This window comes from Medicago truncatula, chromosome 4 (genome assembly GCF_003473485.1).
Source record: "Medicago truncatula cultivar Jemalong A17 chromosome 4, MtrunA17r5.0-ANR, whole genome shotgun sequence".
Taxonomy (NCBI): domain Eukaryota; kingdom Viridiplantae; phylum Streptophyta; class Magnoliopsida; order Fabales; family Fabaceae; genus Medicago; species Medicago truncatula.
Window position 1 is genome coordinate 8726925 of NC_053045.1, and position 19306 is coordinate 8746230.

Below are 19306 nucleotides of genomic sequence, written 5' to 3' on the forward strand. Positions count from 1 at the left end.
AACTTTTCAATTCTTTCAAATTCGTAAGTTTTTCTTCTTGTGCTCTCATTTTATTTTGATATGATTTTTTTCATGTGTGTGTTTTTTTTTTCCTACTTGGTAATCCTTTTGTTTCATTTTTTTAGTACAAATAATCGTGTAGCAATAGGAGAGTGAGAGTCATGCAAATTCTACTTATAAGGGAACCTTTCTCAAAAGTTATTTTGTTGCTGATGGATTTTTTTTTAAAGATTGTTGATGGAATGGTGTAGACCTTAAATTTGGATATGCTACATTTTGATTTATTTTAATTTATAATAAAAGTAACCTATGTGTATTTGACTTTCAAAATAATAAGTTTTTAGGACATTAAATTTTTATTTTTTATTATCATTTTTTATAGGATAGTATCGTAAACAGGATACTCACTTCCATGTTTGTGATCCTTGTGTGAAATTTGTGTATCCATAAAGCATTAATTTATGATTCAACATGAAATTTCTTCTTCATTTGAATTAAAATTTGTTTATTGATTAAAATTGTTTATTATTTTTTGTTGATTGTACTTTACAATTTGACATTTGTATGCATGTTTACTCAGGTTTCTGTGTGGGCTTATGTGTGTTTGATGTCAAACTCATATAAGGAAGAGAACCAGTTGAATTTTGAGGCTGATCACTTGATGGATCTTCCAAGCAATAATCATCAGCTGGATGTAGAAGAAAAGCAGTGTATGTCAAAAGAGTTAGAAAAGCAAGTAGTTGATCCAAAGGAAGAGGAAAAGTCGAAGAATGAAGAAGAGGATATGCAAAATGATGTCATTTTTCCTGTCCATTCCATAGACAACGGGAATGGAAAAAGGTATGACATTATGGTTTCTGACTCAAATTTGCTTAGTGAGCATCTCGGTCGAGATATATCAATCCATTGTCTTCTTCGGTTGTCAAGATCTGATTATGGTTCAATTGCTGCAATAAACAAGAGCTTTAGATCTCTAATTAGATCAGGAGAACTATATAAGTTACGGAGAAAAGCGGGCATAGTAGAACATTGGGTGTACTTCTCTTCTGAAGCCCTTAAATGGGAGGCTTTTGATCCAAATCGTAATCGATGGATACATTTGCCAAAAATGACTTGTGATGCATGTTTTTCGCTGGCAGATAGGGAATCGTTGGCTGTTGGTACTGAGCTTCTAGTCTTTGGAAAGGAATTAATGGATCCTATCATTCATAAGTATAGCCTTCTGACAAATATGTGGTCAGTTGGAAATATGATGAATACTCCGAGATGCTTGTTTGGTTCGGCTAGTCTTGGAGAAATTGCAATACTAGCCGGTGGTTGTGATCCATGTGGCAACATATTGAGCTCTGCTGAGCTCTATAACGCAGACACTGGAAATTGGAAGACCCTTCCAAACATGAATAAAGCAAGAAAAATGTGTTCAAGTGTATTCATGGATGGAAAATTTTATGTCCTTGGTGGGATAGCAGCTGACAAAAAAACACAGCTTACATGTGGGGAGGAGTTTGATATGAAGACAAAAAAATGGCGTGAAATACCTAACATGTTCCCCGTACGAACTGGAGTGTTTGAGACACCACCTTCTTTTGGGTCACCTCCTTTGATTGCAGTTGTAAAAAATGTATTGTATGCTGCAGATTATGGACAACAAAAAGTAAAGAAGTATGATAAAGACAACAACTCTTGGGTCATCATTGGAAGCTTTCCCGAGCAAGCTACTTCGATGAATGGTTGGGGATTAGCCTTTCGAGCATGCGGAGATCATCTATTATTTCTTGGAGGTCCTGTTATTCATGGTGCAATAATGATGGAAATCAATGCTTGGATCCCAAATGAAGGAGAGCCACAATGGAATCGGCTTGCAGGAAATCAATCAGGGGGTTTTGTGCATAATTGTACTGTGATGGGATGTTGATGGTAGTACTTTTGCTTTTTTTTATTATTTCATGTTTTTAATTTAGCTCAAAATATTGTAGTATAATAACTTTCGGTTTGTTGTTGTGGGTGTTGTTTTTATAATAATGGATTTTTCTGGTCTTTATTATATGTTGTTTTTGTTTTTAATTTCCATTTTCTTATTGGTGTTAGTGAGAAAATATTTAGCTAGTTGTTATGATGGATTGTCAAAGGTTTTTATTTGATGGAGTAATAGATATCAATAGCGGTTTTATTTTTTGAAGACTACAGTGAAAATGTCACAAAAAGAAGGGTTAATATTTTAACACTTTTTAATTTATAACCTATAATTCAAAATGCTTAATGAAATTAGTAAGGTCAATTTGACACTAATGAAAGCTTCTCTTGTTGGAAAGATTAAGTCATAATATAAATCTTATGAAATTTGATAACCTATATTTACATTTAAATGTGCATAATTTCTTACAAGTAAAATAACTTGTGTAAGTAATAAGATACATTTTTTTTAATTAAACTTCTTCATGTTTCACAACAACATGACCTTCTGATTAATAACAAAAGTTTTTCACTATGAACATCACTTGGGTTATGCAAAAATTAATTTATGTATAAAGCATAAACAAGATAGGAAGAAAATATATGCACAATAATTTTATTGAATATACTTATTTATGTATCTTTATTTTTAATAAGTTATGGAGCTTTTTAGAGAGTAATATATGTTAGATTCTTGAATGGAAGAAAATATATGGAAACATAACATTAGTCTAAATGAAACTTTACATAAACTATTTGAAAGTTATTATAATATTTATGTTGTCAACAAATATAACAAAATTATTTCCAAATATTTTCATGATATAAAAGGAACAAATTTGTTGGAACAAAATGTGTTTCACAATGAACCTTATTAAGTTTTGATGATAACAAGGTATTAAAAATTGTCAATTGGTTATTACTAATAATTGTTCAAGTGTACAGGACCAAAGGCTACTCAAGTTATTTCAATAGGTCTTGGAAGAACAATGAAAAAAAAAAAAAGAAATTCTGAGCATCTGAAGAAAACTGCTCCTGAAGCTAAACTGCTCCTGAAGCTAAACTGCTCCTGAAGAGATGACGTCATCAGAAGCAGAAAGTCATCAGAAGCAAAAGTTTTCATCAGAAGCAATATTTTCACCAGAAGCTACATTTGATCCTTTAATCAAACTGAAGATTCAAAGTTGCTGATTCTCAATTCAGTCTTATCAAAGAAGAACGAAGAACTGAAAGGGAGGTATCAACGGATATATGGATAACACTGAGCACTTGCCTCTCATTAATAGAGTTGACAAAGTACAAGTGTACAACCACTACCTCCACTACTCTGTTTTCTGTCTACGCTACAAGACAAAACAACAGCCATGCCTGCAGAATTTGTACAACTCAAGATGGGAATGAATTTGAAGTTTATTCTTCAAAGGACTACACCCAAATCAGGCAAAGGATCACTGGTGGATAATCAAAGGATTTCAAACGACTCTTTAGACGTGCTGATTATCTCAACGTCTCTTTCACGCCTCTATATAAAGGAGTGAAGACTTGAAGATTTGATAGAGATATACATAAGTTCAAAAGCGCCAAAACTCTGTCAATTTGATTCTACAAAGCACACTGAATTTCTGCACTGATTTGATACATCTTAGAAATTCAAAGTCTAGAGTCTTTTCTGTATTGTATTGTGAACACCACTGATTGTATATCAAGTGTTCAATTCAAACTCAATTCTCTGTATTTTTGTTTGATTAGAAGTCTCTCGCCTGCGTGCTTGAGCAATAGAAGTCTCTTGCTTAGTGCTTGAGCATTGGAAGACTCTTGCGTGTGTGCTTGAGCATAGTTTTGTGAAGTCTCATACTTAGAAAGTATTGAGCAGTTGTAATCTTTGTGATTATAGTGAAATCTCCTTGGAAGTGCAAGGGGGACTGGACTACTTCCGTGTTGTGGAAGGAACCAGGATAACTGCTTGTGTCTTTGTCTTTCTTTTCTCTGCTCTGTTCTTTTCCGCTGCAATCTGACTCTGATCATTTCATCAGAAGCAATCAAACTGCTTCTGAAGTTTTATCAGAAGAAGTATTTTTTAAGAGAAAAAGAAAACACAATTCAACCCCCCCCTTCTTGTGTTTTTCACCTTCAATTGGTATCAGAGCTTGCTCTGTTATCACAGCACTTAACCGTGTTACAGTTCAAGATCTATTAGAAAAACATGTCTGGAGATGAGGAATCAACTACTACAAAATACACAAGTGTCAAGCATGACTATGATACTGCTGACAAGAAAACAGACTCTGGAAAAGCTCCAAAGTTTAATGGAGATCCAGAAGAGTTTTCATGGTGGAAAACTAATATGTACAGCTTTATCATGGGATTGGATGAAGAGCTATGGGATATACTGGAAGATGGAGTTGATGATCTGGATTTGGATGAAGAAGGAGCTGCTATAGACAGAAGAATACATACTCCTGCTCAGAAGAAGCTTTATAAGAAACATCACAAGATAAGAGGAATCATTGTGGCTTCTATACCTCGCACCGAATACATGAAAATGAGTGACAAATCTACTGCGAAGGCTATGTTTGCTTCTCTATGTGCAAACTTTGAAGGCAGCAAGAAAGTAAAAGAGGCTAAAGCTTTGATGCTAGTTCATCAGTATGAACTTTTCAGAATGAAGGATGATGAGAGTATAGAAGAAATGTACTCAAGATTTCAAACTTTAGTTTCTGGATTGCAAATACTGAAGAAAAGCTATGTTTCTTCTGATCATGTTAGTAAGATTTTGAGAAGCCTACCTTCAAGATGGAGACCCAAAGTAACTGCTATTGAGGAAGCTAAGGATCTAAATACTTTAAGTGTTGAAGATCTTGTTAGCTCACTCAAAGTGCATGAAATGAGTTTAAATGAGCATGAAACCTCTAAGAAGAGTAAATCCATTGCTTTACCATCTAAAGGAAAGATCTCAAAATCTTCCAAAGCCTACAAAGCCAGTGAATCTGAAGAAGAATCACCTGATGGAGATTCTGATGAAGATCAATCTGTAAAAATGGCTATGCTGTCCAACAAGCTTGAGTATCTGGCAAGGAAGCAGAAGAAATTTTTGAGCAAGAGAGGTAGCTACAAGAACTCCAAGAAAGAAGATCAGAAGGGATGCTTCAATTGTAAGAAGCCTGGTCATTTCATTGCTGATTGCCCTGATCTTCAGAAGGAGAAGTTTAAAGGCAAATCCAAGAAATCAAGCTTCAACTCCAGTAAATTCAGAAAGCAAATCAAAAAGAGTTTGATGGCAACCTGGGAAGATTTGGATAGTGAATCTGGTTCTGATAAAGAAGAAGCTGATGATGATGCTAAGGCAGCCGTTGGGTTGGTAGCAACAGTATCATCAGAAGCAGTATCAGAAGCTGAATCAGATTCAGAAGATGAAAATGAGGTATATTCCAAAATCCCTAGACAAGAACTTGTTGATTCTCTAAAAGAACTTTTATCACTGTTTGAACACAGAACCAATGAGTTGACAGATTTAAAAGAAAAATATGTTGATTTGATGAAACAACAAAAATCAACTCTATTGGAACTGAAAGCTTCTGAAGAAGAACTCAAAGGGTTTAACCTCATATCAACAACATATGAAGATAGACTCAAGAGTCTTTGTCAGAAGCTACAAGAAAAATGTGATAAAGGTTCAGGCAATAAACATGAGATTGCCTTGGATGATTTTATTATGGCTGGAATAGACAGAAGCAAAGTTGCTTCTATGATCTACAGCACATACAAGAACAAAGGCAAAGGGATTGGATATTCTGAGGAGAAATCCAAAGAATACAGTCTCAAGAGCTACTGTGATTGTATCAAGGATGGATTGAAATCCACCTTTGTGCCTGAAGGTACAAATGCTATAACTGCTGTTCAGTCAAAACCTGAAGCTTCAGGTTCACAGGCTAAGATCACATCAAAGCCAGAGAATCTTAAGATCAAGGTAATGACAAAATCTGATCCTAAGAGTCAAAAGATTAAAATTCTGAAAAGATCAGAACCTGTTCATCAGAATCTGATTAAACCAGAATCTAAAATTCCAAAACAAAAGGATCAGAAGAACAAAGCAGCTACTGCTTCTGAGAAAACAATACCAAAAGGTGTCAAACCTAAAGTATTGAATGATCAGAAGCCACTCAGCATTCACCCTAAGGTACAAGGGAGGAAAAGTAAAACCTCCAAAACTAACCCAAAAGGACCCATGAAGATATGGGTACCTAAATCTGAATTGGCCAAAAATGCAGGTGTGCTTAAGGGCAAGAGAGAAACAAAGGTCATGGTACCTAGACAGCGGATGTTCAAGGCACATGACTGGAGAGAAAGCTTTGTTCCTTACCCTTACAATGAAAGATGGAGGAGAAGTGAAGTTTGGTGGCAACCAAACTGGAAAGATCATTGGTACAGGTACTATTGGTAATTCCTCCATCTCAATTAATAATGTGTGGCTAGTAGATGGTCTGAAGCATAACCTATTGAGCATTAGTCAATTTTGTGACAATGGGTATGATGTAACGTTCAGTAAGATCAACTGCACACTAGTCAGCAAGGATGACAAATCCATTACATTCAAGGGAAAGAGAGTTGAGAATGTCTATAAAATAAATTTCTCTGATCTGGCTGATCAGAAGGTAGTTTGCCTTCTGTCAATGAATGATAAAAAATGGGTATGGCATAAAAGGTTGGGACATGCTAATTGGAGATTAATTTCTAAAATTAGCAAGTTACAACTGGTCAAAGGATTGCCTAACATTGATTATCATTCAGATGCACTTTGTGGTGCATGTCAGAAAGGGAAAATTGTGAAAAGTTCGTTCAAATCTAAAGACATTGTATCAACCTCCAGACCCTTAGAATTACTCCATATTGATCTTTTTGGTCCAGTTAACACTGCATCCTTATATGGAAGTAAATATGGATTAGTCATTGTTGATGATTACAGCAGATGGACTTGGGTAAAATTCATTAAAAGTAAAGACTATGCATGTGAAGTGTTTAGCAGCTTCTGCACTCAAATACAATCTGAAAAAGAATTGAAAATTTTGAAAGTCAGAAGTGATCATGGTGGAGAATTTGAAAATGAGCCATTTGAACTTTTTTGTGAAAAACATGGGATTCTCCATGAGTTTTCTTCTCCTATAACTCAACAAAATGGGGTTGTAGAGAGAAAGAACAGAACCTTACAAGAAATGGCCAGAACCATGATCCATGAAAACAACTTAGCTAAACATTTTTGGGCAGAAGCAGTCAATACTTCATGTTATATTCAAAATAGGATCTATATCAGACCTATGTTGGAGAAAACAGCATATGAACTCTTTAAAGGAAGAAGACCCAATATCTCTTACTTTCATCAGTTTGGATGTACTTGTTACATCTTAAACACTAAAGACTATCTGAAGAAATTTGATGCCAAGGCTCAAAGAGGAATCTTTTTAGGTTACTCTGAAAGGTCAAAGGCATACAGAGTGTATAATTCAGAAACACAATGTGTTGAAGAATCTATGCATGTAAAATTTGATGATAGAGAGCCTGGAAGTAAAACTTCAGAGCAAAGTGAAAGTAATGCAGGTACAACTGATTCTGAAGATGCATCAGAATCTGATCAACCTTCTGATTCTGAAAAGTATACAGAAGTTGAATCTTGTCCAGAAGCTGAAATCACTCCAGAAGCTGAGTCTAATTCAGAAGCAGAATCTAGCCCAAAAGTACAGAATGAAAGTGCTTCTGAGGACTTTCAAGATAACACTCAGCAGGTTATTCAACCTAAATTCAAGCACAAATCTTCACATCCTGAGGAGTTAATCATTGGAAGCAAAGATAGTCCTAGAAGAACAAGATCACATTTTAGACAAGAAGAGTCTTTAATAGGACTGCTTTCAATAATTGAGCCCAAAACTGTTGAAGAAGCTCTCTCAGATGATGGATGGATATTAGCTATGCAAGAAGAGCTAAATCAATTCCAAAGGAATGATGTGTGGGATCTGGTACCCAAACCTTCTCAGAAGAACATTATTGGAACAAAATGGGTATTCAGAAACAAGCTGAATGAACAAGGAGAAGTAACCAGAAACAAAGCCAGACTTGTTGCTCAAGGCTACAGTCAACAAGAAGGCATTGATTACACTGAAACATTTGCTCCAGTTGCAAGATTGGAAGCAATCAGGTTACTTCTATCCTACGCAATTAATCATGGCATAATATTATATCAAATGGATGTCAAAAGTGCCTTTCTTAATGGTGTCATTGAAGAAGAAGTGTATGTTAAACAACCTCCTGGGTTTGAGGATCTTAAGCATCCTGACCATGTTTATAAACTTAAGAAATCACTATATGGCTTGAAACAAGCTCCCAGAGCTTGGTATGATAGACTAAGTAATTTCTTAATTAAAAATGATTTTGAAAGAGGACAAGTTGACACAACACTCTTCAGAAGGACTCTTAAGAAAGATATTTTGATTGTGCAAATATATGTTGATGATATAATATTTGGTTCTACTAATGCATCTCTTTGCAAAGAATTTTCTAAGTTAATGCAGGATGAATTTGAAATGAGTATGATGGGAGAATTGAAATTCTTTCTGGGAATTCAAATCAACCAAAGTAAAGAAGGAGTATATGTTCATCAAACAAAATATACAAAGGAGCTTCTGAAGAAGTTCAAGCTAGAAGATTGTAAAGTGATGAACACTCCAATGCATCCAACCTGCACCTTAAGCAAAGAAGATACTGGAACAGTAGTAGACCAGAAGCTATACAGAGGTATGATTGGTTCTCTGTTATACCTCACTGCATCTAGACCTGATATTTTATTCAGTGTATGCTTGTGTGCAAGATTTCAATCAGATCCTAGAGAATCTCATTTAACTGCAGTTAAGAGAATCTTCAGGTATCTGAAAGGAACAACTAATCTTGGACTCCTGTATAGGAAATCCCTAGATTATAAGTTGATTGGATTCTGTGATGCTGATTATGCTGGTGATAGGATTGAAAGAAAATCAACCAGTGGAAATTGTCAATTCCTGGGAGAGAATCTGATATCCTGGGCAAGCAAAAGACAAGCAACTATTGCTATGTCTACAGCAGAAGCAGAGTACATTTCAGCTGCAAGTTGTTGCACACAACTACTTTGGATGAAACATCAGTTGGAAGACTATCAGATCAATGCTAACAGTATTCCCATTTATTGTGATAATACTGCTGCTATTTGTTTGTCAAAGAATCCAATTCTACATTCAAGAGCCAAGCATATTGAAATCAAACACCATTTTATCAGAGACTATGTTCAAAAAGGAATTTTAGATATACAATTCATTGATACTGAACATCAATGGGCTGATATATTTACAAAACCTTTGTCTGTTGAAAGATTTGATTTTATTAAGAAAAATTTGAACATGCATTTTGTGTCTGATTGAAAAATTGCTTGCCTCTGAATAAGAAGTTTGGTTCTGAAGTTTATTCAGAAGCATTTTGGTTCATCAGAAGCTCTTAACTGAGGTTCTGAGGAAAATGTGCTTCTGAAGATGACGTCAGCACTAAAACTTCAGAAGTGTTATTCTTTGCTTCTGAATAGCTTGGCTAGTGGGAACGTTGGCAGTTACTTTATGTAACAGCTGTCCCATTACCCAAAAGGTAGTTTTCTGAAGAGTCTCTGACGTGGTCTATTTGTATTGGAGTATAACAAAAAGGGCAATGATGTTTTTATTCGCTTTTTGACGTACTTACACGCGCCCCCAATTTGTCATTAATGCTGTGTTTGTTTGTCCCCTCTGAATTACAAACGTTTTAATAAAAACACTAAGTCATTTCACACACTTCTCACTTCACAACAAACACTTTCTATTTTCTTCTCAACCCTCTGCGAACGTAAGCGCATTCTCTCATCCTCTCAAAACTCTTTAGAACCCTAAAACCACTTCATATCAATGGCATCTTCAAGTTCTGCCGGTGGTTCTTCATCGAATATGGATATAGATACTCCTGCTTATGAAATCAAAGGAAGAACTATGTCGATTGAGGAATGGGATCTAATCATTCAAGCGGAAAATCCAGTGGATTTCACTTCTCTAACTCATCATGGATGCGACTTAGTAAGATTCTACAAAAAGCAGAAGCTGATGAGTTACTTCAGTCTTCTCAACGGTCCTACTTATGAAGTGCTTGTCAGACAATTCTGGGTAAGAGCTTCAGTATTTGACAAAGTTGCTGCTAAACAGGAAGAAGCTCAGATGATTCTGGTTGATCCTACTTTGGAGGGAAAAACCAGAGAAGAAATGGGTCTACTCGCCTTCACTGGGACTGAGATTAGATCAAACGTCATGGGGATTCCTGTAACAATCAATGAGCATGTGATTGCTCAAGCCATGAGAAGGGATGCTTCTGGGACATACGATGGAGAAGAGATTCCTAACCCCAGAACAAGCCCATGGAAGGAGATAGTAAACAACACTATCTATGGATCAAAGGATGCTAAGCCTTACAGCACCTTAAGCATGGAAAAGAAAATGCTGCTGAAGATCCAAAATGAAAACATTTTTCCCAAAGGTGGAGGAAATGATCAACCTTCACTTGGTCACAAAGTCTTTCTGCATCACACCATCTCTCAGGAAACAACAATGAACGTTCCCAAGTATATGTTTAAATACATGATCAAGGAACTCAAGAAGAGCCAGATGGAGAACAGGAAGTTTGTTCCCTATGGAAGGCTGCTCTCCATAATCTTTCAAGAAGGAGGACTCCTAAGTGCCCTGAAAGATGTGGGTATTTATGATAATCAGAAGCTGGGAGCAGTCACAGGAAAAATAATCAATGGGGCAACTCTAGTCAAGATGAGGCTGATTTCAACTTGCAAGAAACTAGATACAGATATGCATGAATCTGATGTCATATCTGATCTAGTCACTCATCACATCCCTATCTGCAAGAAAGATCCCCTGGATGTGCAGAGGGCCTACATCTTAGACTACTACAAGAGCTACAACAAGAAAATCAGCCTGAAAGATATTCCAGAAGAAATGTATGGTGGTGATCTGCCTGTGGCCAAAAGCAGAAAATCTAAGAAGAAGCAGATCACCAAGGAAGAATACCTTGCTGAAAATGCTACTGAGGTGGGTGCTCAGAAGCATAAGAAAGCAAAGAAGGAAAAATCTGCTATGTCCACCATTCTTGAGGAAGTGGAGGATTTGGATGATGTCCCTCTTATCAGAAAAAGGACAAGGAGTACTCAAGAAACAGCAGAACAGCCTGCTTCTGAACAAACTGGTTCTGAACAAGCTGCTTCTGATCAAGCTGCTTCTGAAAAGCCTCCAAGTCCCAAAAATAAAAGAGAAGCTGCTCTTCAGACCATCAAAAGGAAGAGGTCTAATTTAACAAGAAATCTGAAGACAGCTGAAGGAAGAAGGGCACAAATGTTGGAAGAACTGGAAGAGAACTGGGATGAAGACTCAAGCCCTAAGAAAGCAAAAAGGACTGCAACTTCTGAGCCCATAGTCATGCCCAGCTTCGAAATGACTGAAGAAATGAAGCAGTATACTAGGGAGGTTGCTGCATCCAAGATAGCAGAGAAGAAAAGGATGAAGATTTTGTATGAAGAAGAAAGGGATGAACGTCTCAAGGCTGCAGGGTATGTGCCTACTCCTGACATTGCTGCTTTAGCATCGGAGTTAGAAACTGTTAAGTATGGAGCAACTCTGCTTTCTCAAGCCTTGAAGAATAAGCAAGCTTCAGGAGCAACTTCATCAGAACCAGCCTCAGAAGCTCCAGAAGCAGTTCATCCAGAAGCTCAGTCTTCAGGTAATCCATCTAACGCTCCAACTAATACTCAGATTCCTTCTCTACCCTCTTCACCCTCTTCATCATCAACAGAATCAGATGACCAACCCCTTAGCCAACACATAGACAAGCTTCTTAAAACCAAACCTACCAAACTAACAGATTTAGGAACACTTGACTGGGAGCAAACTCAAATAGAATTTTCTAAGAATAGAATTAAACTTTGTGAGAAATTCAATTTGCCTCCTACTCATCCACTCTTTCCAGATAATCCTGAACCTGTTAGTGTACAACAACCTCAACCCAACCCAGAACCTACCCAAACAAACTCACCAAATAACCAATCTCCACAAAAAGCCTCTGAAGTAGCTTCAGATGCAACTACTTCAGAAACCCCCAACACCAAGAATCCTCAACCCTTCACAACTTAGAAAAACATCTAGGTGGTGAAATGCAACCAACACCCACTAAGGCCTCTAAGACAGTTCCTGAAAAGACTGTTTTGGAAACCCAAACAGAAACCCAAACCATCCCTGAGCAAACTGTTCAGGAGCAAACTGCCTCTGAACAAGTTGCTTCTGACCAAACAGCTCCTGACCATCAAACAATACCTTCTGACCATCAAACAACAGAACAACAACAACCAGACTCACCCACTATAATAGACTTAACCTCTGACCAACCAACCACATCAAATACAACTCAAACTGAACCTTCACCCATCCCTGACCATATCCTAGAGTCTGAGTATATAGAGGAACAGCTGATCAGACTTAGTGATGAGATTCAGGCACTGATTCTTCGCAGAACAGTTCCTGCACCTCCTATTCACTATTATGATCAGTGGATAGATCTTCAGAAGAGCTTTGATGAGTTGCTGGATCAACTCAGAACCAAATGTGTGTCATCTCACTCTGCAATGCTGAAGAAGCTTTTGGATGATATGCATGAAGCAGCTAAGGACAAAGAGCTGAATTATGTACCTCTTCTGGACATCACTCCTTTCTATCCTGAAGAAGAGTATATCACAAGAGCTGCAAGAATTCATGCTGGGCATGTAAGAAGAATGAGGGAAAAGGATGAGCTACTTAAGAAGAAAGATGAACAGATCAAGTATCTCTTAGAACAGCTGTATAAGCAAGCCCAACCTTAGTTGCACACCCAACTCTAGCTTGTTTTTACTTTTGTTCTGTGTAGTCTTATCTTTGTACCTTAACCTTCATTTATAAATATTATCATTGTTTCTGAAATATTATGTTCTATTTTTTTAACTCTAATGATATTTATTGATTTTAATGTCATATGCTCTGATACTTCTTGCTCTGATACTTATTATGTTTTTATTTGGTTATATGCTCTGCTACTCTGTCTTTTGTTCTTATTCTTTTTGTTGATGACAAAAGGGGGAGTAAATGTATAGTATTTTTAAGGCACTGAGCCCCACTACAACCACTTCTAAATTTCTTTTAAATACTTCTGATTTGTTTTTATGAGTATTTTATTGAAATTTAATTAATAAGAATAGAACTTAGGGGGAGCTTACAAACCTCACCTTAAGGATCTATTAGACTCAGGGGGAGCTTACAAACCTCTATCCCAGTGGTCAACTTATTAATTAGATCAACAACAATTGAACATTTTAAATACTATTGTTTGTCATCATCAAAAAGGGGGAGATTGTTGGAACAAAATGTGTTTCACAATGAACCTTATTAAGTTTTGATGATAACAAGGTATTAAAAATTGTCAATTGGTTATTACTAATAATTGTTCAAGTGTACAGGACCAAAGGCTACTCAAGTTATTTCAATAGGTCTTGGAAGAACAATGAAAAAAAAAAAAGAAATTCTGAGCATCTGAAGAAAACTGCTCCTGAAGCTAAACTGCTCCTGAAGCTAAACTGCTCCTGAAGAGATGACGTCATCAGAAGCAGAAAGTCATCAGAAGCAAAAGTTTTCATCAGAAGCAATATTTTCACCAGAAGCTACATTTGATCCTTTAATCAAACTGAAGATTCAAAGTTGCTGATTCTCAATTCAGTCTTATCAAAGAAGAACGAAGAACTGAAAGGGAGGTATCAACGGATATATGGATAACACTGAGCACTTGCCTCTCATTAATAGAGTTGACAAAGTACAAGTGTACAACCACTACCTCCACTACTCTGTTTTCTGTCTACGCTACAAGACAAAACAACAGCCATGCCTGCAGAATTTGTACAACTCAAGATGGGAATGAATTTGAAGTTTATTCTTCAAAGGACTACACCCAAATCAGGCAAAGGATCACTGGTGGATAATCAAAGGATTTCAAACGACTCTTTAGACGTGCTGATTATCTCAACGTCTCTTTCACGCCTCTATATAAAGGAGTGAAGACTTGAAGATTTGATAGAGATATACATAAGTTCAAAAGCGCCAAAACTCTGTCAATTTGATTCTACAAAGCACACTGAATTTCTGCACTGATTTGATACATCTTAGAAATTCAAAGTCTAGAGTCTTTTCTGTATTGTATTGTGAACACCACTGATTGTATATCAAGTGTTCAATTCAAACTCAATTCTCTGTATTTTTGTTTGATTAGAAGTCTCTCGCCTGCGTGCTTGAGCAATAGAAGTCTCTTGCTTAGTGCTTGAGCATTGGAAGACTCTTGCGTGTGTGCTTGAGCATAGTTTTGTGAAGTCTCATACTTAGAAAGTATTGAGCAGTTGTAATCTTTGTGATTATAGTGAAATCTCCTTGGAAGTGCAAGGGGGACTGGACTACTTCCGTGTTGTGGAAGGAACCAGGATAACTGCTTGTGTCTTTGTCTTTCTTTTCTCTGCTCTGTTCTTTTCCGCTGCAATCTGACTCTGATCATTTCATCAGAAGCAATCAAACTGCTTCTGAAGTTTTATCAGAAGAAGTATTTTTTAAGAGAAAAAGAAAACACAATTCAACCCCCCCCCCTTCTTGTGTTTTTCACCTTCAAAATTATGTGGAGCAACCTTGTACATTGCAATGATCTCGTTAACTTCCTCTATGGAGAAGAGTTAGAGATACTATCCTTGGCATTTTTCAAACTCTGCATGGTTAATCTCACTGATCATTACTATGTAAACGGAAAATTTCTTTTCCAATTGTGTAAGAGTTGTAAGCTTCTCGAAGAGGCCATCCTTGTTAAATGTATTCATTTAACAGAAGCAGGCGTTGCTTCTGCTCTACTTGAAAAATCAACATTTTGGTTTTTATCCTTTACACTCTATGAACGACAACAAGACTATGCGATGTTGTTTGCATGCATTAGGAACTGCCCTTCACTTAGAGAGATCATATTCGACTACAAGCGTTGGGTAAGTCGGATAAGAAGTGTAGAGAATTATAATTCTTTAATGGATATTGTTATAAGCCCTCAAATAAAGTCTCTTAGTTTGCAAGGCAGTGGTGCGTTAAAAGATAAAAACATCAAAATGTTTTCGGAGCCACCAGAGGGTTTACTTCCGCAGCTACAGGCTGATACCCGGCGAGAGATGTATCACAGAGACTAGTTTTTAAATGATTTTTGTTTTCTTTTCTTTTGGTTAGCTTCTTATCCCAAAAAAATACATTAATGCCAATTTTGGTCAAATATTTTATATTTTTATTGCTATAAGTTTTTTTAATAGATTGCTATTATTTGTATGGTCAAAATTTATATTGAAGTAGTCAAAGGTTTTTGATAAACTCAAATTAACTTAGTTCATTTAAATAATTTTTATAATATAATTATCTTAATTATATATAAAGAGGAGAATAGAGTTACTCCACGAGTAACTATAAGTAAAGTAACACTATATCATTCCTCACTATTTTTTCTAAATTACCATAAGTATGAGTCAACGATCAAATCCATGATTGTCTACTTAAGATGACCAAATCCTTTCAATTTTAGACCAATTCATTTTTGAAGTAATAACTCTCTTCATAGTTTCTAGAATAACTTGATTTCTAATCACATAAAAAATATTCTAAATTTTATAACAATATTAATTAAGTATTATCTTTTGAATTATTAAATACTCCCTATGTTATATTATAATTGTCGATTTTCAGAAAGAAAAAAAAAATCATATTTGTTTGTCATTTTCAACATTATATTAAATATTAGCAAAGTCTACCCATTAACAAAGTATACCCATAGAAAATTGTCGAATTATAAAAATAAAATAAAAATCAAATTTGTTTATCATTTTCACACAATGAATGTAAAATTAAATTTAATGGGATTTGAACAAAGTCTACCCATAGAAAACTTCAGTTTTTAAACTTCATAATTACTCTTATTTTTTATAGGGGAAATTTAAAAACAAAACACCGACATGGTGTTGGGAGTTGCTAAAAAAAAGCATAGTTTCGAGAGAGTTGGAAAAATAGCACTTCCCAATGAAAACAATTATTTAATAGGTTGTCTATCCCATGTGAAAAAGTGGATGTTCGATTGTCACCTCACGGATTAGTCGCATAAAGGGATTTTACTGTTGGATACCTTAGACCACCTACTAGAGGTCAAAGATCCAAATTACGGTGGGTTAGGAAAAAAAAAGTAGATGCGTGAGAAAAAGATAAAAAAAGTTTAAATAAAATGAAAGGAGTTGATATGGTGGAAAAGAAAGAAAAAACAAAAATTAAAGTAAATTAAAAGAGAAATTAAATTTATATACAATGAACCAAGTTCACAATATTTTCAAGTAACAGACGTTAGGGGTTTGTCTTTACTCAGGCTCCAAACTAAAGTTGACAGTATTTTCAAGTAACGGACGTCAGTGGTTTGCATTATGTGGTTTTCGTTCACCATAGGTGCACACATTTCTTTGAAATATAACTTAATATTATTTTCACTATAAATAAAGAATAATATAGACACACAAACAATATGATCTCTGAAATATAAAATTTTAAAGAGAGTATATACACTCTCAAGAATAGAGAAGTGGTAGATAGAGAACTAACTTTTCAATTCTTTCAAATTCGTAAGTTTTTCTTCTTGTGCTCTCATTTTATTTTGATCTGATTTTTTTCATGTGTGTTTTTTTTTTCCTACTTGGTAATCCTTTTGTTTCATTTTTTTAGTACAAATAATCGTGTAGCAATAGGAGAGTGAGAGTCATGCAAATTCTACTTATAAGGGAACCTTTCTCAAAAGTTATTTTGTTGCTGATGGATTTTTTTTTTAAAGATTGTTGATGGAATGGTGTAGACCTTAAATTTGGATATGCTACATTTTGATTTATTTTAATTTATAATAAAAGTAACCTATGTGTATTTGACTTTCAAAATAATAAGTTTTTAGGACATTAAATTTTTATTTTTTATTATCATTTTTTATAAGATAGTATCGTAAACTGGATACTCACTTCCATGTTTGTGATCCTTGTGTGAAATTTGTGTATCCATAAAGCATTAATTTATGATTCAACATGAAATTTCTTCTTCATTTGAATTAAAATTTGTTTATTGATTGAAATTGTTTATTATTTTTTGTTGATTGTACTTTACAATTTGACATTTGTATGCATGTTTACTCAGGTTTCTGTGTGGGCTTATGTGTGTTTGATGTCAAACTCATATAAGGAAGAGAACCAGTTGAATTTTGAGGCTGATCACTTGATGGATCTTCCAAGCAATAATCATCAGCTGGATGTAGAAGAAAAGCAGTGTATGTCAAAAAAGTTAGAAAAGCAAGTAGTTGATCCAAAGGAAGAGGAAAAGTCGAAGAATGAAGAAGAGGATATGCAAAATGATGTCATTTTTCCTGTCCATTCCATAGACAACGGGAATGGAAAAAGGTATGACATTATGGTTTCTGACTCAAATTTGCTTAGTGAGCATCTCGGTCGAGATATATCAATCCATTGTCTTCTTCGGTTGTCAAGATCTGATTATGGTTCAATTGCTGCAATAAACAAGAGCTTTAGATCTCTAATTAGATCAGGAGAACTATATAAGTTACGGAGAAAAGCGGGCATAGTAGAACATTGGGTGTACTTCTCTTCTGAAGCCCTTAAATGGGAGGCTTTTGATCCAAATCGTAATCGATGGATACATTTTCCAAAAATGACTTGTGATGCATGTTTTTCGCTGGCGGATAGGGAATCATTTGCTGTTGGTACTGAGCTTCTAGTCTTTGGAAAGGAATTAATGGATCCTATCATTCATAAGTATAGCCTTCTGACAAATATGTGGTCAGTTGGAAATATGATGAATACTCCGAGATGCTTGTTTGGTTCGGCTAGTCTTGGAGAAATTGCAATACTAGCCGGTGGTTGTGATCCATGTGGCAACATATTGAGCGCTGCTGAGCTCTATAACGCAGACACTGGAAATTGGAAGACCCTTCCAAACATGAATAAAGCAAGAAAAATGTGTTCAAGTGTATTCATGGATGGAAAATTTTATGTCCTTGGTGGGATAGCAGCTGACAAAAAAACACAGCTTACATGTGGGGAGGAGTTTGATATGAAGACAAAAAAATGGCGTGAAATACCTAACATGTTCCCCGTACGAACTGGAGTGTTTGAGACACCACCTTCTTTTGGGTCACCTCCTTTGATTGCAGTTGTAAAAAATGTATTGTATGCTGCAGATTATGGACAACAAAAAGTAAAGAAGTATGATAAAGACAACAACTCTTGGGTCATCATTGGAAGCTTTCCCGAGCAAGCTACTTCGATGAATGGTTGGGGATTAGCCTTTCGAGCATGCGGAGATCATCTATTATTTCTTGGAGGTCCTGTTATTCATGGTGGAATAATGATGGAAATCAATGCTTGGATCCCAAATGAAGGAGAGCCACAATGGAATCGGCTTGCAGGAAATCAATCAGGGGGTTTTGTGCATAATTGTACTGTGATGGGATGTTGATGGTAGTACTTTTGCTTTTTTTTTTTATTATTTCATGTTTTTAATTTAGCTCAAAATATTGTAGTATAATAACTTTCGGTTTGTTGTTGTGGGTGTTGTTTTTATAATAATGGATTTTTCTGGTCTTTATTATATGTTGTTTTTGTTTTTAATTTCCATTTTCTTATTGGTGTTAGTGAGAAAATATTTAGCTAGTTGTTATGATGGATTGTCAATGGTTTTTATTTGATGGAGTAATAGATATCAATAGCGGTTTTATTTTTTGAAGACTACAGTGAAAGTGTCACAAAAAGAAGGGTTAATATTTTAACACTTTTTAATTTATAACCTATAATTCAAAATGCTTAATGAAATTAGTAAGGTCAATTTGACACTAATGAAAGCTTCTCTTGTTGGAAAGATTAAGTCATAATATAAATCTTATGAAATTTGATAACCTATATTTACATTTAAATGTGCATAATTTCTTACAAGTAAAATAACTTGTGTAAGTAATAAGATACATTTTTTTTAATTAAACTTCTTCATGTTTCACAACAACATGACCTTCTGATTAATAACAAAAGTTTTTCACTATGAACATCACTTGGGTTATGCAAAAATTAATTTATGTATAAAGCATAAACAAGATAGGAAGAAAATATATGCACAATAATTTTATTGAATATACTTATTTA

At 35.3% G+C, this 19306-nt stretch overlaps 2 protein-coding genes across 2 annotated transcripts; both read left to right on the top strand.

The window, feature by feature from the left end:
* The first annotated feature begins 526 nt into the window (after positions 1-526).
* LOC25480924 (F-box/kelch-repeat protein At1g26930) lies at positions 527-2029 on the top strand. Its single transcript, XM_013586592.3, has one exon. The coding sequence runs from the start codon at positions 569-571 to the stop codon at positions 1913-1915; it is 1347 nt and encodes a 448-aa protein (XP_013442046.3). The 5' UTR covers positions 527-568; the 3' UTR covers positions 1916-2029.
* Positions 2030-17240: 15211 nt separating this feature from the next.
* Positions 17241-18657, top strand: LOC25480307 (F-box/kelch-repeat protein At1g26930). Its single transcript, XM_013587254.3, has one exon. The coding sequence runs from the start codon at positions 17283-17285 to the stop codon at positions 18627-18629; it is 1347 nt and encodes a 448-aa protein (XP_013442708.3). The 5' UTR covers positions 17241-17282; the 3' UTR covers positions 18630-18657.
* The last annotated feature ends 649 nt before the right edge of the window (positions 18658-19306 follow it).